Source organism: Trichosurus vulpecula, chromosome 7 (genome assembly GCF_011100635.1).
Source record: "Trichosurus vulpecula isolate mTriVul1 chromosome 7, mTriVul1.pri, whole genome shotgun sequence".
Lineage (NCBI taxonomy): Eukaryota > Metazoa > Chordata > Mammalia > Diprotodontia > Phalangeridae > Trichosurus > Trichosurus vulpecula.
Window position 1 is genome coordinate 12,198,604 of NC_050579.1, and position 21,661 is coordinate 12,220,264.

At 54.7% G+C, this 21,661-nt stretch overlaps 2 protein-coding genes across 2 annotated transcripts; one reads left to right on the plus strand and one right to left on the minus strand.

The window, feature by feature from the left end:
• Window positions 1-3,721: 3,721 nt before the first annotated feature.
• Window positions 3,722-12,430, plus strand: CFAP410 (cilia and flagella associated protein 410). Its single transcript, XM_036766060.1, has 7 exons — window positions 3,722-3,924; window positions 4,910-4,928; window positions 5,352-5,398; window positions 7,200-7,429; window positions 8,676-8,850; window positions 9,318-9,522; window positions 10,577-12,430. The coding sequence occupies exons 1-7, from the start codon at window positions 3,848-3,850 to the stop codon at window positions 10,703-10,705; spliced, it is 882 nt and encodes a 293-aa protein (XP_036621955.1). The 5' UTR covers window positions 3,722-3,847; the 3' UTR covers window positions 10,706-12,430.
• Window positions 12,431-18,382: 5,952 nt separating this feature from the next.
• LOC118858377 (gamma-crystallin B) lies at window positions 18,383-19,820 on the minus strand. Its single transcript, XM_036768880.1, has 3 exons — window positions 19,812-19,820; window positions 18,879-19,121; window positions 18,383-18,658 (listed from the first exon to the last, which is right to left on the minus strand). Exons 1-3 carry the CDS (start codon window positions 19,818-19,820, stop codon window positions 18,383-18,385), a joined length of 528 nt encoding a protein of 175 aa, XP_036624775.1.
• Window positions 19,821-21,661: the final 1,841 nt, after the last annotated feature.

A 21,661-nucleotide genomic window follows, 5' to 3' on the forward strand; every position in this document is an offset into this window, starting at 1 on the left:
TCTAGAACTAGGAGGGACCTCATGGCTATCGATCCCAACCTCTACACTTGACACAAGAGGAAATGAGGCTCAGAGAGGGGGCATGATTTGGTCAAGGTCCCAAAGACAGTAAGTGACAGGACCTGAACCTGGGTCCTCTGACTTCCAAGCCAGGGCTCTTTTGCTACCATCCAATAAGGGGACTGGAGCATACTGGGCAGGACAGCCCCTCTAGGCTGGTTGCAGAGCCTCTTCCCAGCTCTGGGCCTGGGTCCGGGGACTTCATGAGGCATGTTCCCCAGAAGGCCCAGGAGGAACCTCAGCCTTTCTCAGAGGATTGGGAGCCCCCGTTGCCCTGGCCGGAGGTCTGCTGTGGGGGGACCCACCCTTACAATACTGGAACAAGACCATCCCTTGGCAATGGAGAAGGCCAATGAGAGCAATGAAGGTGCTTGTCTTGTGTGAGGGCTGGCAGGGCCAAACCAGGCAGGGACAGTTTCCGATAAAGGGCCATTGCATGGTCCATCTCTTCACCTCTGCCCTTTCTCACTGAGGGCGTGCCCTGTATTAGGCACTCTGGGGATGCCAAAGAACAACCCTCTGGGACCTTCAGCTTCCAGTCGGTGGCTCCCTATGGTGGGAGATTCAGTCCCACCAGTTTGAGGTCAGTATTGGAATGAAATGAGGCATTCACAGGGTATTCAGAGTTTAAAAAAAAAAAGGAGGTTTACTTCTCAGACCCAGTATCAGCACCTAGCTTGGTTAGACATGGCCCCTCTTGCCTCCACAAGGAACGGTCTGGTCAGCAGGGCAGGGTGTGTTCATTCCCCTGGGACTCCATATGGGTGGCTCCTTTGAGGCACTTAAGTGACCAGGACGACATTGGGAAGCTGTGACCATAGTGATCACTTAGGTTCAGGGACAGCAAGGTCGCCTTTCGGGCAAAGCATCACCTCCCCAGGGGGAGGGAAGGGGACCACACTCCTCAAATCTGTGAATCATAAGGTGGGGTTGAGGTCGAGAAGCAACCTGGAGGTATCTCCAGCTCCCTCCAAGCTGACTCAGCTCCCCAGGTCATCTGTACCAGGCCATAGAACCCTCTAGACCTTGGATGGCCATCCCACCTCAGGACTATTCTCACACTACCAAATAGCCCTGCCCCACCCCCACCCCAAGCGTCACCTTCCCATTGGCCACTTCCTCCCAGACCCTCCCATTTAAGGAGACTAGGACAAAAATGCCCTCTCATTCTCTCCCATCACCCACCCCTAGCTTCTTCACTAGAGTGTAAGCTTCTTGAGGGCAGCACTATCTTTCTTTCTGATTCTATTTGTATTCCCAGCACTTAGTACAGCAAGTGGCACATAGTAAGAGTGTAAGTGATTACTGGCTATTTCACCCTTTGGAATAATTCTCTGGAGCCAGAACAAGGAGCAATGGGCAGACATTGCAAAGAGGCCGTTTTAGGCTCGATGTTTAGAAGCTTCCTGAAGTGTCAGAGAAGGTGGCGGCAAGCTCTTGGTGCCCAGATGATGACCACTTGTCAGGTGTGTCCTAGTGGAGATTCTCACACAGGTCCAGTTTAGACTGAATGGCTTCGCAGGTCCCCCCACCTCACCAAATACTGTAAAGAGCCTCCGACACCCCTGGGCTGCCAGACTTCTCCCTCCTCACCAACGTGCAAGGTGGGAGCCCTTTCCCGGCCAGGACACTCACTCTGTGTGGATCCTGACCCTGAACCCTTCCCTGCCCCTGAAGCTCCCTCAGACTTCCTCAGGCCGCTTAGATGGCCAGTCAGCTGCAGTAGCACCCTCTCCCCTCTTCCTTCCCCAGGACTATTTTGGATGCCTGGGAACCATCTGTACCAATGAGGTCATAATCCAAAATTTGTACTTCATAGTCAGAAACAGGGATCCCAAAGGGGGCAGTTCACCAGCACAGGCTGGGCCTGTGGGGCTGGTGATGGGCAGCTGGGTAGGGCACTGTCTGAGGCCGAGTCCACAGGGAAGGTGTGCGTTTCAGAACCCTGTCTGTGAGAGCAAACACCTGAGCCCTTGAGCCTCTTGGAGAAGACTGGGGAGGTCGAGGAGAAGAGAGTGTTCCTTCAGCCTCTCTCTCCATTAGTGGAAGGTGCGTGTGGACCACAGAACACGGACTGCTCTGCTCGTCCCAAAGTGGTGCTTGAAAGTTCAAAGAAAGGAAAATCAGGCCAGAATGGCTCCTTTACAAGTTTCAGAAACACCAAAGAGGCCATTACACCAGGGTCAGGAAGACCTTGGTCAGCACAGGCCAAGGCCTGCTCATGAAAAACAATTAGAACCAGCCAGGGCAGAGTCTGCGCTTTCTGGTCATGAATAATAAACAGGAGCAAAGAGGCCATGAGGATCCTGCAGAGAAAAGCAAGAAGGAGGAAACGGGGGTCAGCCCAAGGCCAAAAAGCATGGGAAGAGGTCTCAGCCAGGCAGCTAAGCAGCCAGGCTTTCTTTCACTGACTCTCTTCTCAGAAATAGTTGCTCCTTCACATTCATTTCCAGGAATATATTTTTATGAACTCTCAAGAGTGGGCTCCTGAAAGGTCTCCAAAGGTGTGGAGCCTTTCCAGCATCCTCTGGGTCAAAGAAGGAGCTGGGGGCCCTAAAATGGAGAGCAGTGCCTCTGCAGTCTTGTAACCACCTCCTTCCAGCTCCTCCTCCTAAAAGCCAGAGAGAGCAAGAGGCTGCTGCCTGGAGATGCACTGGGCACAGAACCAGGCCATCTTTGCCTGCCCTCAGGGAGTGCAGAATTGATCAGGAGAGAGGTAAGAAGCTGACACTCATCTCAGGAGGTGGCACCTGTCAAGTCATCCTTAGAACTGACTCCGGCACACTCAGTCTCAGAAGAGGACCCCCTCAGAAGCCAAACTCCAGTTTCTATTTGACTGGCCAGTACAATGGTTTCTGCTGACTACCCCTCTCTCCATATGAGACTGTTCCTGAGCTATCCAGGAACTGGACTAGAGGGTCTCCGAGGTCCGGAGGCTCAGCCCGGTGCCACCTTCGTAGTATGGGCCGACTGATCAATATTAACACACACTGTTTTTCATGGGTGAGTTGGCATCCTGGCTTCTGACTTTACTCCCTGCCTGACCGACCTGGGCCTCAGTTTACCCCTCTGTAAGGGGGTTGATCTAATGCTCATGGACTTTGAGCTCCTGGGGGCAGCAGCTGTCTTGTATGGATCGACCACCCTCCAGGGCCCCCTTTCACACGGTTGTCACGGATATTTCCTTCTGCTCACCACCCCCCACGTCCCCCCGTTCAGGTAGGCTATCGTTCTGCCCAGCCCATCCCCTCCTCAACTAGCCCAGCGGGGGGAGGAGGGGCAAACTTCAAATTAAGGAGGGACTGGGCTGCAGGCCCCCAGAACTTGACTTTGACTTAGGGCAAGGGGTGCCGGGTCCATCACTCAGGACCAGGGCTGCCACCCGACCACCCTACTGGGCCGCTCAGCTGCAGACAATAGGACACGAGACGACCCAAGGAGGCGACCCAAGACGGAGCCTGGGAGCTAAGAATAGTATGCACGTGGCAGTTGGGCGATGCCCGGGGGCGTTGCAGGGGAAAGCAACAAGTTGGACAACAGCGCCGTTCTGCGCAAGTCCCGAGGACTGGTGGGAGGGGCCCGTGGCTGACACGTCACCGGTGCGGCCCGCCAATCCGGGCGAGCCGCGAAGCCCCGCCCCCTGGCGACGCTCGGGCCCCGCCCCTTAGAAACGTGCCTCTGCCCGAGTGTGGCGTAGTCCGGGTCCACCGATCGGCCCGTGGGTCTGTAGCTTGCTCGCTCGCTCGCTGGGCCGCCGGCGGTCCGGCAACGCAGGCCGGGGCAGGCCATGAAGCTGACCCGGAAAATGGTGCTGTCCCGGGCCAAGGCCTCGGAGCTGGAGAGCGTCAGGAAGCTAAACTGCTGGTGAGGGGGCGAGCCAGAACAAGAGCACAGCGCATGCGCCCCGCGCCCCCCCCCCCCCCCCCGGGAGTGGGCAGGATTGCGCGTGCACCATGCCGTGTTGGGGGGAGAGGGGGAGAGCGGCTGAAATGCGCGTGCGCTTCGCCTTGGCGGGGCGCCCCCCCCCGCCCCGGGCCAGGAAGAGGGGACACCTCCCCCACCCCCATCTCGTCCTCTGTTGCCTCTGGGTCAGGTTTAGCACAGTCAGGATTATCCCGCCCCTAGCCCCGATCCGCTGTCTCAGGGAAGCTTTGATTTCTGCGGGGGGGGGGGGGGGGGGGGGGGGAGGGGAGGGGGGAGGCGGGGCATCGAGGTCCTGGGTTCAAATGCTGCCTTAGACACGTCCCAGCAGTGTGACCCCGAGCAAGTCACGTCATCTGTCTGCCTCAGTTTCCTCATCTGTAAATTGGGGATAATAATGACATCACCCATCTGCCAGGGGTATATGAGGGTGTAATAAAAACAGCCTTGTACAGGGCTTAGCATAGGGCGTGGCAGAGCCATCATCGCTATGGGTTATTGAGCCCACTCATGGTTCTAGATTCTGCCCACATCGCTGTCCGGGCCAGCGTCCATCGGGGGCCGAGCCCGGCACTGACCCCCTGGCTGCCACCGGCCTTCTGGGCTGCTTTATCACACCGGGGCCCATCGGGGTCACCCGCATTGTCCGGCTGGACGGCAATGCCCACGAGGCGTTTTGGGGGAGCCCAGGAAGGGAGGAGGAGGGCTTGGAGCACCCCGGCCCTCTCACCCCCAGCTGCCAGGCTTCCTTCCCCGTCACCCCCTGGCTTCCTTCTCTCGGGGGGCTCCAGGCTCCGTGGAGGCTCCCTCTGGGGCTGTCGGGTCAGCCTGACTTGGGCTGCATTTCTTGGTCATGTTTGGGGGTGGATTTAAAGTGGGTTTTTTTTGCCTGATTTCGAAAAAACTCAATGTTTGCGTTTGTTTTCAGGGGCAGCCGCCTTACCGACGTAAGTGCCGATGATTTCTGACCTGGCCCTTCCCTTAGGAAGGCAGTGGAACCTTTTGTCCCGGGTGGGTGGGTGGGTGCAGCTTTCATCTTCGCCTCCATTCACAGGGGCCCCCCCAAATCCCGAGGAGCCAGTGACATGATAGACCGTCCAAGGAGGGGCCCTGCTTGTCGGCTCCCCAGCCTACGTGCTCTGGAATCTCTTTTGTTTATACAAGTCAGCCTTCTCCCTGCTGTGGGCCGGGGGTCCATCTGGCTACCCCAGCTTCTCCAGGGGGTGGGGAGGGCAGAACAGAGAGACTGTGAGGCCCCACCCAGCTGAGAGCCAAGTCTAGCTGGTCCCCTCCCCTTGGGGTCAGGAAGAAAAGAGCTCCCTTGGGGAGGGGGGCATCCTCTTAATGGATGGCATTTTTTGTGCTCCCAGATTTCCATCTGTCGAAACTTGCCGAGCATCGAAGTGATCACACTCAGGTAGGTGCCGAAGCTTCCCCTGCCGGGGCCTGGGCCAGGAAACCCCTCTCTTGGGAGCACGTGCTGGGCCTGGGCTCCCGGCCACCTCTGGCCCCCCAGCTCACACGCTCACATACACACATGCACACCTAGGGCCACCCACCCCCACCACATTCACACCTGTTACACACACACACACACACACACACACACACACACATATTTGCACACGCAGGTACCACCTCGGCGCTTTCCAGGAGCTTCAGCCTCAGTTTCTCTTGGTTACCTTCTTCCACTTGGCCTTGGCCTGAGAAAGGCCATGGGATTTGTCCGTTAAGGGATGGTTGGTCACTTTGGAGAGGGCAGTTTTGGTTGGTAATGAACTCAGGAGTCAGGGTACAAAGAGGAGAGCTCAGGAGGTGGAGGCAGCTGTGGGTGTAGATGGCTTTTTCTAGAAGTTTGCTGGAGAAAGAGGAGAGATGTAGAGGAATGATTCTTTGAGGGGATGGCCAGGACTGGTGAGGATGGGGAGCGGGGTCCCCAGCATAGTCTCGAGACAGCCCTTGGGAGTTGGGGGTAGGGAGAAGCACCTGCCTCCAAGATCCTTTTTTTTTTTTGGAAGGGGGAAGGCAGGGCAATCAGAGTTAAGTGACTTGCCCAAGGTCACACAGCTAGTAAGTGTCAAGTGTCTGAGGCTGAATTTGAACTCAGGTCCTCCTGATTCCAGGGCCAGTGCCCTATTTACTACGCCACCTAGATGCCCCCTATGCCTCCAGGTCCTTTTAAAATGAATGGACAATGACCAAAAGGTGGGAGGATGAGTGGTGGGCAAGGTGAGAGAGCAGGTGAAGCTTCAGTGTGGCCAGGATCTGGAAGCCAGGTACCTGCAGGCAGTCCGAAGGCACCCAAGCTGGCCCTGATTCCCAGGGGACTAGACCATCAGGTTTGGGGAGCCAGGTTTGCAGCCCCTCATTGGACCTCCTGAGCTAGGCTTGATTGGCCCCCGTCCTGGGTGACCAGGCAGCTGTAGGAGGCCCTGGTAGCAGTGAGAACCTCCTCCTCCCCAGCTTCCATGTTGCTGTCCCAGCCCCACCCTCCTGTCATCTCCCTCACCCCTCAGGCCCAAGCCTTCTAAGCCTCTCTCAGGACTACCACCCTCTCCCTCCTCCCCTCTCTAAGGCATCTTGTACCTTGCCCCACCCATGGCTGCAGGATCAAAGGTCATCCTTCTCCTCTTGTTTGATTGAGCCTGAGGGAGGGCGAGAGCCAGGGCCTCCTGGGATTTAGCCTTGGTTGGGAGGGGTCTGGGGTCACCCTTCCAGAAGGGTCCCTGAGCTGGTCTTTCTGCCACCCCTCCTTCCACCCGGCCTAGAGATGGGGAGGATCCTCCTGGAGGGTCCTTCCTTCTTTATAGCAGGTAGGGGGAGTGCAGGGCAGACATTTGTGTTTGTTCTTTGTTGTCTAAGTCACAGGTCACCTGTAAGATGGAGCTTTTAAGGAAATAATCCCAAACTGGTGTTAGGAGTCCTTGGGCTGTGGGTGTGGCCCATGTGGCCCCAGGATCCCAGGAGTGACAGTCTCCTCTGTGGCTCCACAGAGGTCAGTCAGCACTGACTAGGCCCCGGCCGGCCAGCCCAGTGACCGTAGTGGAAGGCCACTGGAGCTCAGTGAAGTCACTGTGCCTGTCTGACTTCTGGCCTGGATGACCCGAGGGGAAGGGAGGAAGAGGGATTTCTGGGGAGCAGGAAGAAGCCTGGAGGAAAGCTCTGGACCAGGCCGAGCTAGGATGGGGGCCTCCCACCAACCCCTCTCCTCCACACAGTGTCAACAGCATCTCTAGCCTGGAGCCCGTGAGCCGCTGCCTGAACCTGAGCGAGCTCTACCTGCGTAAGAACAGCATCTCCAGCCTGGGCCAGCTCTTCTACCTGAAGGACCTGCCGCGCCTGAAGGTCCTGTGGCTGGCGGAAAACCCCTGCTGCAGCCCCGACCCGCGGCATTACCGCATGACCGTGCTCCGCAATCTGCCCGGCCTGCAGAAGCTGGACAACCAGAGTATGTGGGGGCGGCCCCCCACGCAGACCCAGTGCTCGGGGGGCTCGGGCTGCACGGGAGGGGCCCCTCCCCATTTCCGACTCTCCGTGACCTCATTTCGGGTTTTCTTGGCAAAGATTCTGGAGAAGTTCTCCATTTCCTTCTCCAGCTCATTTTCCAGACAAGGAACCAGCAGGGTGGAGTGACTTTCCCAGGGTCACACAGCTGGGAAGTATATGAGGCTGGACTTGAACTCAGGTCCTCCTGACTCTGGGCCTGGTGCTCTAGCCAGTGCACTGCCTCGCTGTCCAGAGAAGGGAAGAGGTTCACCCAGGGTCACCCAGCACTTTGTCTGCTCCTACCCCAGTCTCTTGGGGTGAGTCACCCAGCAGCAGATACTGTGCCTTCCACCCTGGAGACCTTCCCCTGGCTGGTAGCAGCCCTGCTATGACCTGGGCCATGTCCCTGGGCCTCAGTTTCCTCATCTGGATGTCCTTTGGGGTCCCTTCCAGCTCTAGTTTGAGATCTTAGGATTAGCACCTCCCACCCCCAACCTGCCGCTGTATGTCTTAGTCATGAACCTCAGTGAGCTCCATGGAGAATCTGGGGGTCTGCACAAACCCTGGTTATACCTGGAAGGGAGGAAAGGAACCTCGCCTCCTGTGCTCTGGGAGACAGGGTGGATGGCTCCCCTAGATTCGTGTGCTCCCAGGCTCCTAGGGCTTCCCCTGGCTTCGGAGAGCTTGGGGTACACCAGGCACTTAGGGCAACCCCAAGTCTGCACTGCTGCTCCAACAGCATCAGGGAAGAAGGACTGGGCCTGGGGGAGGCAGGAAGCTTGAAAATACCCCGCCCTTTGTTCCTCTGGTGAGACAGGTAGGGCCTGGAGTGTTCTTGGCCTTCCTGGAGGCCCTTCCCAAGGCCTTTGTTCTTTGGATGGGGGCAGCCCCTGGGCCACACCTCTTTGGGCTCCTTGCCTCTGCCTGCCCTTGGGTCACCAGGAGCCACATATCTGCCCTGAGAGAATATCAGACTAAGTCAGGTGTGCCTGGGCCAGCTCCAGGGACACAGTGACAGGGCCCACCCAGAGAACATTGCGCCAGTGTTGGGATGACCAGGCTGGGCCTCTCCTTGGTCACCAAGGCAAGGGGGGGAAGGGTGGGCCACTTTTCTGGGGAGGGCATATCTGAGTATGACTTTAACTTAAATGGCATCTGTGCCTGAGAAAGGATGGCTCAGCCACTTTGGGTCTCTGCTGTCACCACAGCCGTCACCGAAGAAGAACTGTCTCAGGCCTTGATTGAGGGCGAGGAGATCACGGCCGCTCCAGCCAGGCAGGCCTCTGAGAACGGTCATCCTGAACTCTCCGGTGAGCTGAGCACCATCGACACATCTGCAGACACAGAGAGCGACCTTCTGACTGACAGCATGGAGGAGACCAAGTGAGCCTCTACCTTGGGGTGGGGGCACCAGGAGAGGGCAGGCCTGGGCTCCCATGGAGTGTGTGTCATGCATGGAGAGCACCTGGGAGCGCTAAGGCCCTGCAGGGGCCTGGATAGTCCACCCAGAGGGGCTGGAGCCTCGTGTGCCAGCACAGGGCTCAGGGGTCAAGTCGGCTCCTGATCCGCGTCCTCGAGCCCGAAAACGTCAGAGATTTGGCCAGGCTTATATGGAGCGAGGCCTTTCAACCTCCAGGAACACTCAGCTACAAGAGCAGAAATGCCAACCAGGGGGCTTGGGAAGGGGGAAGGTAGGACCTTGAAGAGAAGGGCCCAGGGAGGAGAGAAGGCACACCAGCAGGGGCCACAGCCAAGGTAGAGGCCTGGAGGCAGGAGGGAAGGGCGGAGCTCAAGGGAACCTCTTCTGACTGACCCCTGTCCCCACTCTTCTGTTTACTGTCTTTGACCAGCAAAATCCGGGAGCAGTTGGGCATGAGGCCCCTCTCCAGGGACCGATTTTCCTCCTTCTCCCCAAGAGCATCAGTCAGTACCCGAAAGAAGAGAGTGAGTGTGTCTGGGAGCGCTCTCCCATGTACCCAGTGCGAGGACCAGCCTGTGGGAGTCCCAGGGCTCCCCACTTATCCGGAGGCTGGACTTCTGGCAGCGCCCCTTGAAGTGAGTGAAAGAGCATTTGTATTTGTCAAGGCCACCAGGCCTGATGGGCATTAGTGGAAGACCCAGCCTAGGGTGGGGCCACGCTCTCCCTCCACTCACCCTGAAAACGGGTGGCAGGAAGTGAGGGAGAAGAGAGCCAGGGATGCCGGGTCAGGGGTCAGGCTGGGGAGAGGGCACTTTAGAGAGATCTCCAAAGAATTGGGAAGAGGTGCTTCTCAAAGGGGTTAATGTATGACAGTTGTCCTGATAACAAAAGACAGAGCAGCTGAGCGATTGTCCTGTGACCTTTTACCATGTGCTGCCAATCTCAGGGCTCCCAGGGATCTTCTTGGGTCATCTTTCTTTGAGAGTGTGTGTCTCGGAGCCAAGGCCTGGCCCCCAGCCCTCTGGCTGCTGGTCAGCCAAGGCTCCCACTCACATCCACAACCATGCTCAGAGTTACCTTCTGACCTTCTGAAAGGCTGGATGAGGGCCAGCTGGGGGTCAGCAGAGGGAGATGAGAGAGGGTAATAGGAGGTTTGTCATCGTGCTGGCCAAGGTCAGTCACTCCCCTCTGTGCTACATCTGGCCGGGCCACCTCGAGTTGCGAGGGAGGCCCCCGGCTCCCGTCACTCGAGTTCTCTGGCCAAGTCTCTTTACCCACCACTGTCTCTGTAGGTCTGGGGGTGCCTCCATGGGTGTAGATCACCACCCATTCTGGGTGGGTGGGAAGTTGTCCCTGCAGGCCTTTGGGTGTGCATGTTGACTCCTGTTACAGGAAGTCTTTTAGACTGAGCTGGGATGAAGCAGGCTGGACATGCTGAGCCCTCCCTGCTCTGACCCCCAGTTCACCCCTTGTTTGTCTAACTTGTGGCTAATATCAGGGTGTGCAACTTTAAAAAGTGGGTCAAGAGGAGTCGTTGGCAGCATTCTTTCTTGTGGCGAGAAGGGGGATGGAGGAAGGGGACCCATCCCCCCGTCCTGTGAGTGTCTTCTTCTTATAGGACAGTGAGGGCCTGGACTCAGAATTAAGGGGAGAGGATGACATTTTTGGTTCCCCTTCCTGTTTCCACAGAACAACATCCTGAATGCTGTCCTGTTGCTTCTGAAGGAATTGGATGCTAAGGGACTGGACATTGTTCAACAGACAGTTGGCCACCGACTCCAGGCCCTTCGGAAACCAGAGCTGCCCGAGGAACGCTAGGGCCCTGGCCCACTGTGTCCACCTGAAGGTCATCCGCTACAGCCCAACCCTGGCCAAACCAGGAGAGGCCGGGGCAATGCTGTCTTGGACAGATCTAAGGGGCTGGGAAGCCTTTGGCTTTTGGTCAGGCCGTGCAGTCTGTCATGTGGCGGCTCCCCACTCAGGTGGTCAGCGCCTCAAGGGGACAGGCTACAGCAGGCAGAGAGAGGAGGCTCTGAGTCTCTCCGAGGCCATGTTTCCAGAGCTTACTCTAGTATTTGGGGTCTGCATCAATGTATTGGCCAGGCTGTGAAAAGCTGTCAGTTTTAAATCTTAGCTTTCCCATCTGGTGATGGTAGCCTCAAAGGCCATTTTCACTTATGAAGCATTTTTCCAAAGTCCAATCTTCCAATAAGACATTTTCTAAATGACAGGAATTGTTTCAAAAGTGTCCTTGCATTCAACATAGCCTTGCCCATCCCGTGAGACTGGAGAGACCCACAGCATGGCCCCCTCAGAGCCAAGCTTCTAGGGAGAATTCCGGTCGCAGGGTTTCAACTGAGCCCCCTCCAGGCACTTGAGGAAGAGTCCAGTGGCCTCCTCTCTCTTCAGTCATGTGCACCAGCCCATCCAGCTGGGCTGACCAGAAGAGCAGCAGCATCCTCAGCAACAGGCCTCCAAGATCTCTTGGAATCCACATGCCTACAGGCCACAAAGAAGGAAGAAAGAGGGGTCTTGCTGTTCAGCACCAAAGACATTTCCCTTTGCCAGAAAGTATGAAGCTCCCAGAGGGTTGGGGTCCATCTTGATGAAAAGTCTGTCCTCCAGATGAAGGGCCCCCAGTGAGAGTCTGACAGGGTTTGCTGCCCAATTACTGGGGGCTTTGGATTGGATCGAATGTGGAGGCCTCAAGGGGAATTCTTTCAGATTGTTTAGTTGTGACCATGAATTTGATGGGCATGGTCATTCACAGTGGGCCACAGAAGAGCCGCAGCAGCACTGGTGGCACGTGGCCATCTGTTGGAATGTCTGGCCCTTAGATTGTCTGGGAAAGGGCCACCTTGGTGGGGCAGGAGTCAGGGGGCTTACTGCTTGTCCTTTCTTTAGGCTTCCGCCTACAGTCGTCTGGATCTTAGTCAAATAAACCATTTTTCAAAATAGCGGATGGGTGGTTGTCATCTGACTCATTTTTGGCTAAGAATACTTCCTGCAGGACTGCCCTGAGCTCAGGCTAGCCCTTCCTCACATGAACTGTCCACCTGCCTTTCATCCATTCCTCAGCCAAGGGGCATCCATGTGACCCTGGGATTAAGTCTGAAGACAGAAGAAAGAAAGCTCTCCTCAGAAAATCAGCATGGTCGTGTGAATGAACATCCGACCTTGCCAGTCAACTTCTTGATACCATGCCAGAAGACAAGGGCCATCTTTGGGAAGGGTGACCAGTTAACCACAGTGGGCCAACGACGCGGAAATGCTCCTTTGTTGTATCCACAGTAGTGAGCCCAGGTTAATGCTGGCCGTTAACCAGGACAACGTGTAGACTCGGACCCATTTGAGCACATTTGTTCCAGTAACCTTGTGGATAGAGCTAGCAAAAGGAACCAGACTGTCATGATTTCCTAGATCCAAAGCTGCTTCAATGACCAGGGCTCCCCCGTGGAGGTCAGCCCCAGGCACTGTCCTTGGCCCTCCCAGTTCTGTGTTTTTATCAGCAGTTTGAATAAAGGCATTGAGCTGTATGTTTTACAGTTGGGCTTCTCCAACTTTCTGGCCTCAGGCCCCCATTACACTCTTTAAAATTATTGAAGATCCCAAAGAACTTTTGTTTCTGTGGGCTCTTCATATTTACCATATTAGAAATTAAAATCAGTAATTTTTTAAAATATTAGTTCATGTTAAAACATAAGTCTGTTACATGTTCACAATTTCAATTTAAAATAATATTTCCCCCCAAAATAATGAGGAGATACTGTTTCACGTATTTATAAATCTTGCTAATGTCTGGCTTCATCAAAGACAGATTCTCGTTTTTTTTTCTTCTGCATTCAGTCTGCTGCAATATCTTATTTTGGCAGAATCATTTGAAGAGAAGCCATCCTCACCCAGAAATGCGGTTAGAAAGGAGAGCGGTAGATCCATCAGATTGTGGCCTCTGTGCCTGGCATCAACCCATGTTGTGTTAAAATTCTTTGGTCTTTCGTTTCGAAAGGGTCTTTTACCCATAGATGATAATTTGGTGATTTCATGCCCTGTTCATTTGGAAAATGGGCTCCGTAAGTTACATTAATCTTCCAAATGTTGACACGTTTCATTATACGACGGCAGAAGAAGAAAGAATCCCATTTGTTACTGTCAACACAGAACCAGAAAAATCTTTCATGATTGGACTGTCAGGTTCGCAGCAGCAGATACAGGCTTTCCGAAATTCTCATTTTCATTTGAAAGCTCGAATTTTATCACTGGAAACAAACACGGCCAGTTGTTTTCCCTGAAGTAACAGACTCACTTGGTTCACTTCAGGAGAAGATGTCTGCCAAACACCCAAGACTGAAAAGTTGGTTGGTCGCTCTTTTCAAGAAAAAATGGTGTTCATGAAAAAGGCAGCGAGTCTAGCTCAGCAAAAAAGGGCCCTTTTCTTTGTTAGGCAGCAGAAGAGCATTACCCATGTCTCCCATTGCATCCAGCAAACTGTGAGAAGGTGGGCTTAGTAGAATTCATCACTTCCTTTGCCTAATCAAGGACATTCTTAAATACAACTGGAATTTGGGGTTTTTCCTGGGAGTGAACTTGGTCGTCCCTGGAAGCTTTATTTGCCATCAGGGCTGATAACCAAGATAACCCAGGAGATTCAGGCAAGTTGTTCAGCGCTTTGCATGTTTTGACTCCCCGTGTGTTTGTTGGGCGTGTGTGGAGATGTGTCCATTTGTAAGGCCAAAGTACCATTCTGTAAATGAGATGCCTGGTCTTCGTGTTCCCAGCCCAGTTGTTCATTCCCAGGTCATGTAGCCTCTGAAAGAATGAGGACAAAAACGGTAAATGGGGTCTTAGGAAAATAGTTTTGACCTCAAGGACCCTCTGAAAAAGGTTCTGCCAGGGGCCACACTTTGAGATCACTGTCTAAAAAAGTTGTGGATGACAAATGGGAGCTGAACATTCGCAGGGCCTGGAATAGTGGGCTAAATTGAAGGCAACAAAATGCCATAGAAATCAATGTAATTTTCTACACTTGGGTCAGAAAATCAGTTTAGCATGCACACAGCAGGGCTTGATAGTTGTCACTAAATAGTCGATGGGAAAGATCTGGAGGGCTTTAGTGAACCACAAGCTCTCTGGGAGTCTACAGTGTATGATATGGTGGCCAGACGGCCAGTGGGATTTTAGGCTTCACTAAGAGAGGCAGAAGGCTGGGAACTCTCTTCTGCTCTATGGCTCTCTCTCCTGCCCATTCTCCACAGCTTAGGAAGAGCATAGACAAAAATAAATACCTCATATTCATAGAATACAATTTCTCTTTCCTTCCTTCCCTTCCTCCTGTTCTCCCTCCCCCTCTCCTGTCTCCTCTCTCTATTCCTCCTCCCATCTCTGTCTCTCTCTGCCTCTCCACCTCTGTCTTCGTGTCTCTGTGTCTGTCTCACTGTCTCTCCTTGTCTTTCTGTGTCTTGCTTTCTTCCCCCTTCTCTCTCTTCTTTATCTCTCCCCTCCCTCTCTGTCTCTCCCATCTCTCTTCTCTCCCCCTCCCTCTGTCTCTCTGTCTCTCTCTCCCATCTTTCTTCTCTCTCCTCTCTCTTCTCTTCCCCTTCCTCTCTGTCTCTCTCTCTCTGCCATTGTATCTGTGTCTGTCTCTGTCTTTGTGTCTCTGTCTCTCTTCTCTCTGTCTCTCCCGTCTCTGTCTCTCTCTGTCTCTCTCTCTCTCTCTCCCTACCTCCCTCTCTCTCTTCCCCATCTCTCTTCTCTCCTTTCTCTATCTCTTCCCTTCTCTCTCTGTCTCTCTGTCTTTTCCTCTCTGTGTCTGTCTGTCCCTCTCCATTATAGATGAGGAATCAGACTCTAAGAAGTGGCTCCTTGCTTGTGTTGAAGGCAGCCCAGGTCTACCCTTGCCTCCCAAATGCTCTCTCTTGCCTCCAGCCTCAGGACTGTAGCACCAGCGCAGGATGCTCAATGATCTCCTATCTATTGACTGCTTGGTTGAAAGGCCTTGAGCCTCCAAGTGGGCTACAGCCAGTGCCACCCCCATTAGACTGGGAGCGCCTTGAGGGTAGGGACTGTCTGTTTCTTCCTGTCTGTATCCCCAGTGCTTATTAACACAGTGCCTGGCACATGTAAGCTGTTCAATCAATGAGGACTAACAGAATTGAATTGAATCGGGTGACAGGAGAACTGTATCCCAGTGCATGAGGGGCTGTCCAGTGCAGCCTTCTGCTTGGCCCCAGAGGGCAGACAAGGGGCTGGCCCTCATGGGTCACCTCCAGGGGGAGGGTTCCCCTCCATGCAGGTCTCTAAGCAGAGGCCTGAGGACCCCTGGGGACACAGCGGAGACTCTTGGGGAGGGGGGTGAGGTCCCTGAGGCCAGCTTAAAGCTTCTGGGTAATCTCAAGGCATTCTTGGGAAGTCACCCAGTCTGGTTGAGTCTTCACCAGAAATATGGATGTTTCTCTATAAGTGGTCGTCTTGTGTGTCAGAGCAGAAAGCAAAGTCCGTGGGGAGAAGACAAGTTCTCTGAAGTGGGCAAGTGGCCATCGATCTGAAGTTGGGGTCCCCAGGAGCATTGATGCCCAGCTGGTGACCACATTTCTCCATTTATGCCCCACCCTGAGCTGGAGGAGGTGTGGGGTCCATCTGGTCAGAGCCATCACTGCAACCTGCCCTTGGGAGGAGGGGTTCATTTCAACCTGTATTGGGTATTGAGCTCGTACCGTATGCAAAGGAGAAAGAGGCAAAAGGTCTGGGGAATTCTCTGGGCGATCTGCGCCCCTCAAAATCAGTTCTGGAATAATGGAGATGTGGGGAACAGAGCACTGCTTCTTTGGAGAAGGTGATTCTGTAGGATGGTGACCTTGAAAGGCCACCCCCCCCCCACCTCTCACCCCATCCTAGGATGGGAATTCCTAGGGGCCCTGAGAAGGGAAGGGGCTGCCTGGGGCCTCACAAATAGGCTGGGTCAGAGGTTGGCAGAAGCCCAGGTCTTTGGGGTATGCTCTGCCCTCTCTCTGCCATAGTCTCTGCTCTGCTCTAGGAAGGGACCTCCAAGAGAGAAGGAAGCTGAGGCTTGAGAGACGCAGTCACACAGCCAACAGTAGATCTGGGCAGTGCTTTCCAATGCTATGAGCCCGTGCAAGGGAGGGAGCAGGTGTTTGAATGCTCTGCACAATGATACTGTGTGTGTGTGTGTGACAAGGTAGTCAAGGAAACTGAACACACGCATTTTGGCCGTGCCGGACCAGTATGCATCTTCATTGTCTTCCTGGTGCCTCTCAGATAAATGACAGTCTTTGCCTCACATTTTTTTTTTTTGCTGTTCAGTCATTTTTCAGTCATATCTGACTCTTTGTGACCCCATTTGGGTTTTTCTTAGCAAAGATGCTGGAGTAGTTTGCCATTTCTAGTTCATTTTACAGATGAGGAAACTGAGGCAAACAGTGTAAAGTGACTTGTCCAGTGTCACCTAGCTAGAAAGTATCTGAGGCAGGATTTGAACTCAGGAAGATGAGTCTTCCTGACGCCAGCCCCTGAGCTCTAACCACTGAGCCACCTGACATTTAAGGCCTCCCTCATCTGGCTTCCTCCTCTTTCCGGCACTGTTTCCCACATCCTCCACATTCCAGCCAAACTGACTGGCAGATCGTTCCCCCACACTGGCTGCAACGGCCTCCCTCCTCCTCCTGGCCCTGGCTCCCTTTCAGGAAGTCTTTGCTCTGTCTGGTGCTGCCACCCCTGGAGCCCACAGTGTGGCCACTCCCCCCCTTGAACTACCTGATTCTATTTACAGAGAATTTCCCCTTGCAGAGTGTAAGCTCCTTGAGGGCAGGGACATATTCTTGTCTGTGCCTGGAACAAGCTTATTATGGGGCTCCTCAGCTCCCACTAGGCCTGGTCCTCCTTCAAGAGCCTGTGTGGCACGGTGCTACACGTGCCCAGGGCTGCCCTACCACCATTCCCCGAGGAAAGCAGAGAAAGGCCGTAGGAGACAGCTCCCCAGGAAGAGGGTGTCTTCCTCTCTCCCCACCCCACCCCCCTCTATGCAAGCAGAGACACATCTGGTGGTGGACTTTGGAGAGCCAGGGAGATGCCAAGCACCTCTGGTCAGATTGCCTCTGCCTTCTCCCCAGCCCAGGTGAAAAATCCCCAGCCAGGGGAGGGCTGCCTGACAATGTGGGTTCATGGGAGAGTGGGAGGGGCTTTCTGCAGATAACCCACTTTTTGGTCTGCCTCTGTGACTCCATTGATGTCAGGAGCCCTCCACCAGCACAGATGGCACCTCCTTTGTGCGTAGGGCCCAGAGTGATGAAGTCGTCCAAGCTCCTCAGCTGGCTCTCATTGACCACCATGATGCCTCCCCCAGGTGATATGTTCCTACTGACTTACTTGTCAATCAGATGCTCATAATTGAACTAGGAGAGGTCACTGTTCCAGAGAACCAATAGTCATTTGGCAAAACAAGGGGTCATCCTCACCTTCACCTGCTGAGGGCCTGAATGTCCAAGGGGGCTTTGCCCAGGATGTCTGAAGCTCAGCCCAGGTGAGGTGATGGCTGGGTCTGTCCTGGAGGCCATCGGCCCTCTCTCCCTTCACAGCCTGGGTTGGCAAACCCAAAACTGAAGTCATTTTTAGCAATACCTCTATCTGAGATCTCCTCCTCCAAAGAGATCTGGTCCTTAAAACCAGAAAGCACTACCCAGAGAAGGAACCCATGTTCAACCCAACAAACCATGTCCTATGTGGCTGGTTGGGACATGCCGGCCTGTGCCTACTGGGAGATGGTAAGAGGAAGTAGGTCTTGACACCATCCCAGGGAGGTGCTTGGGGGCGAGGAGGGCCTGTGGGTATGTCCAGAGGGTATAGCTGGGAGAAAGGGGAAGAAGGCTGACAAGACAGTAGGAGCCAAATGGTGCTACAGAACATGGCCATGCATGGGGAGACGGGGCCAAACCTCTCTCTAGCTCAGGAAGATTGTTTAGGCCACTGTGAGGGGAGCAGTCAAACACAGGGAGAAAAGCCAAGTAGGAGACTCCTCGTAGACCAGGTCAGAGGGAAGAGCAGGTGTGGTGAAGCCTGGAATATCTAGACTACAGTTCTCCAACTGGCTTTTTATAGATGAGGAAACTGAGGCCCGGTGCTTGGAAGGGATTTGCCCAGTCACAAGGCTTTCGTGGGGCACCCTCCTCTTAGGGGGATTGCACTAACCCACTCCCCACCCCCACCCCTAGACTCTACTGCTAACTCCTGGTGGGATGGAGGAAAGTCATTTCCCCACTTGGTGCCTCAGTTTGCCTTTTTGTGATTTCAGGAAAAATTAGAGTTAGAATGTGCAAAACAGCATCTGCTGCACAGAAATGGAGTGTTGACTTGGCTCCGTCACCCCCTTATTAAATGCTACTCAAGGGACTAGTTAATTGATATTGGAATGAAAGCCACAGATCAGTCATAAATATGTTTATTGAGTTTGGAAAGAGTCAAGCTAAGCAGGCCTCAGGCCGGCACCTAAGGGCTGTCTACCGCCCGCCGGAAGGAGCCCAGGACTGCGGCTCCAGCACCCCATTCGCTGTGCCGCCGGTACTCGCCAGGCCGCAGGAAGTACTGCCGGCCCTGGTAGTTAGGCTGCTCGTAAAGGACCCAGTACCCATCCAGAACGTTACAAGACAGGACGTCCCTCTGGTGGAAGTGGTCGTGGATGGAGGGACAGTCCTCGGTAAACTCCATCATCTGCCCTGCACAGTTCTCCCTCTCGTAGATCCGCATGCGGTAAGAGCCTTCATGCTGCAAGGGAAGAAAGTGGGGGGCCCTGAGCTGAAGGCCACAGTGGGGGCCTGGGACCCGGCCCCCTCCTTCTGTAAGGACCACCCAGAGCATGTAGGAGGCCCACAGGCCTGGGCCAGGCTGGGCAGCCATTAACAGAGCACCCTTCTGGAGATGGCGGCCATCCCCCTTCCTCCCTAGACTCTGCCCCAAGAGTGCCAAGGGGCCCTGGGGAACTCACCCTGGGCACCAGACGGCAGGAGCGGATAGAGTCGCTTGTGCCCATCCACTGGCGGTAGTCCGAGTACTCGCCACGCCTCAGGAAGTACTGGCAGCCTTTATAGCTGGGCTGTTCATACAGGATCCAGGAGCCGCTGTCCACACGCACCGAGTTACAGCGGCTGAAGTAGGCCTGTAGGTCGGCACAGTCACCGCTACATTCATAGCAGCGGCCCTGGAAATGGCGGTCCTCATAAAAGGTGATCTGGGGGAAGAGAGCATGGTCAGGGCCCAAGCTGGGTGCTACCTCCATCCCTCACCCTGGCCCCCCACCCCATGCCCTGGAGCCCCAGGCCAGGACTGGAGCAACTGGAAGGAGCATCTGAACTATCCCGGTCCCTGGCCTTCATTCTACATAGAGAGAAACTGAGGCCCTGAGAGACTAAGTGACAGCCGGGACATTCCTCCTATTTTCTCCATGAGTCCCTGCAGCCTAATCATGATTCATTGCTTGGCGTCTGAGGCTTGGGCTGGGCCATGGAAAGCCATGCATGGGCTGTTTTCCTGACCATACCACTAGACCAGGGCTACCCAACCAGCCCCTGGGCCTCAACTGGAAGGCTGGAGCAGAGCAGAACCTCTCCCTCCTCTACTCTATCACAGCTGCCCAGGACCACACTGGTTACCTGGCCCCAGACAGCCAAGTCCTCCCGGGTCTCCCCTGTGCTCTCCGCCTGGGCCACACTGGTTACCTTGCCCTGGCCCTTGCACTAGGCAGCTGAGTCTCCTCCCCTCTCCTATCTGCCTGGGCCATACAAGTTACCTTGCCCTAGACAGCCAAGTCCCCCTGGGCCTCCCCTCTGCTCTCTGCCTGGGCCACACTGGTTACCTTGCCCTAAACAGTCAGGTCCCCCCAGGCCTCCCCTCTCCCATCTGCCCGGACCACAGTGGTTACCTTGCCCATATTGCAGGAGTTCTCAGGGCAGAAGCAGGTGGCCCCAACTGCCTGGGCCACCCCTCTTTATAGCCCCACCCCACCCCCAACTCTCTAGGTCAGCACCCTTTCAATGGGGGATTTGCAACAGCCCCGAATCAGCAGTCAATAGCCCACGCCCCTTGGGGGCTTTGCTGAGCCTAGCACTTCCTTTGTGTGGGGAGGGTTGGGACCCCCCATGGGAATGATTTTCTGCACCGAGCATTTTACTTTGGAGAAGCCAAAGCCTTTTCATTGCTGGATGACTGAGCTGAAATGACCTGGAACAGTGACTCTCAGAAAGAATCCAGCCAAGCTACTGGCTCCCCAAGTCCCTTGCTTCCCCTACCCTGTGAGACTCTCTGGTCTCACCCCACATAACCTGAAAGCAAGGCCCCCTCAGAGACCTACCTCCCACCCAGGTGCCACTGGAAGGCCTGTGGTCCATGCATCAGAGGCAGACAAAGGGAGGAGAGGCCCACCAGACTGCCCCTGGCCCTCATGGTGATCCCATATGGCCCTATCACCTGCCCCAGGCCACATCACGGGGCATTCTGCCAGCCCTGGATCCCCCCCCCCCAACAATGTCCACTTTCCCTGTTCCCCACTCCTTCTCCCCAGGACATCCTTCTTAGGCCCACTCAGACGTGGCTTTCTTTACCATCTTCTCGGCAGCCTTCTACCCTCCTATCTCTCCCTCATCCTCAAAAGATTCTCACTTGAGCCTTCCCTCCCTTCTAATTCTCCTATGTCTATCTACTCTGCCCTATGCAGCCAAACCCCAAGAGGCTTTTTAGCGATATCTCTATTTGAGGCTGCTCAGTAGGGGCTTCCACTTCTTTTCTCCCTCTTCCTAACCCTTACAATCTGGCCTTGCCTTCATGTTCCACTCAAAGTGAGCAGTGATCTCTTGATCTCTTCTCAGTCCTTTCTCTTGGGACCTCTCTGCAGCCTTGGACACTGGGGGCCACTCTCCTCCTGGAGACTGTCATCCCTCTAGGTTTTTGGGACACTCCTCTCTCCTGGTTCTCCTCCTCCCTCTCTGACTGCTCCTTTCCTGGATCCTCCTCTAGGTCACACCCTCTAACCACAGGTGTCCCTCAGGTTCTGTCCTGGGCCTCTGCTGTTCTCCCTCTAAACTACTTCCCTTGGGGATCCTCTCATCTGCTCTTATAGATTTAATGACTGTCTCTATTCAGATGATTCTCAGATGGACCTTTCTTGCCCCAACTTTCTGCCGACTTCCAGTCTTGCCTCTCCAGCTGCCTTTCAGACATCTCAAACCCCGATGTCTAGTAGACATCTTTAACTCAGCATGTCCAAAAGAACATGTTTCCCCCTAAACTCTCCCCGTTCCATCTCTCACCTTTCCTATCACTATAGGGGGCACCCCCTCCTCCCAGGCCCCCAGACTCAGAACCTAGGAGTCATCCTGACCCCTCTTTCAATCCCCGTATCCAATATGGTGCCAAGGCCTGTGGATTTCACCTGTGCAGCATCTCTTGTCGATTTCACCTCTGAACATCTTGAATTCACCTCTGCAGCATCTCTCCATTGTGCCATCTCTCCTCTGATACTGCCCCTACCTGGTGCAGACCCTCATCACCTCAGCCCTGGACTACTGCAATGACTGCTAGGACAGGGAGGTTGCTTGCCTTAAGTCTCTACTCCAATCAGTCCTCCAGTCACCAAAGTGATTTTTCTAAAACCCAGGTCTGACCATGTCACCCCCTTACTCAAGAAACTCCAGGGGCTCCCTACTGCCTCCAGCATCAAAGAGAAAATGCTGTTTGGCATTCAAAGCCCTTCATAACCTAGCCCCCTCCTCCCTT

Excerpts from the sequence above, each read along its gene's own strand:
- CFAP410 (XM_036766060.1), top strand. The coding sequence starts at position 3,848 with ATGAAGCTGACCCGGAAAATGGTGCTGTCCCGGGCCAAGGCCTCGGAG. Across the intron at positions 7,430-8,675 it reads GCAGAAGCTGGACAACCAGA|CCGTCACCGAAGAAGAACTG; the intron begins GTATGTGGGGGC and ends CTGTCACCACAG. Across the intron at positions 9,523-10,576 it reads TTCTGGCAGCGCCCCTTGAA|AACAACATCCTGAATGCTGT; the intron begins GTGAGTGAAAGA and ends CTGTTTCCACAG.
- LOC118858377 (XM_036768880.1), bottom strand. Across the intron at positions 18,659-18,878 it reads CCTGCCGTCTGGTGCCCAGG|CATGAAGGCTCTTACCGCAT; the intron begins GTGAGTTCCCCA and ends CTTCCCTTGCAG.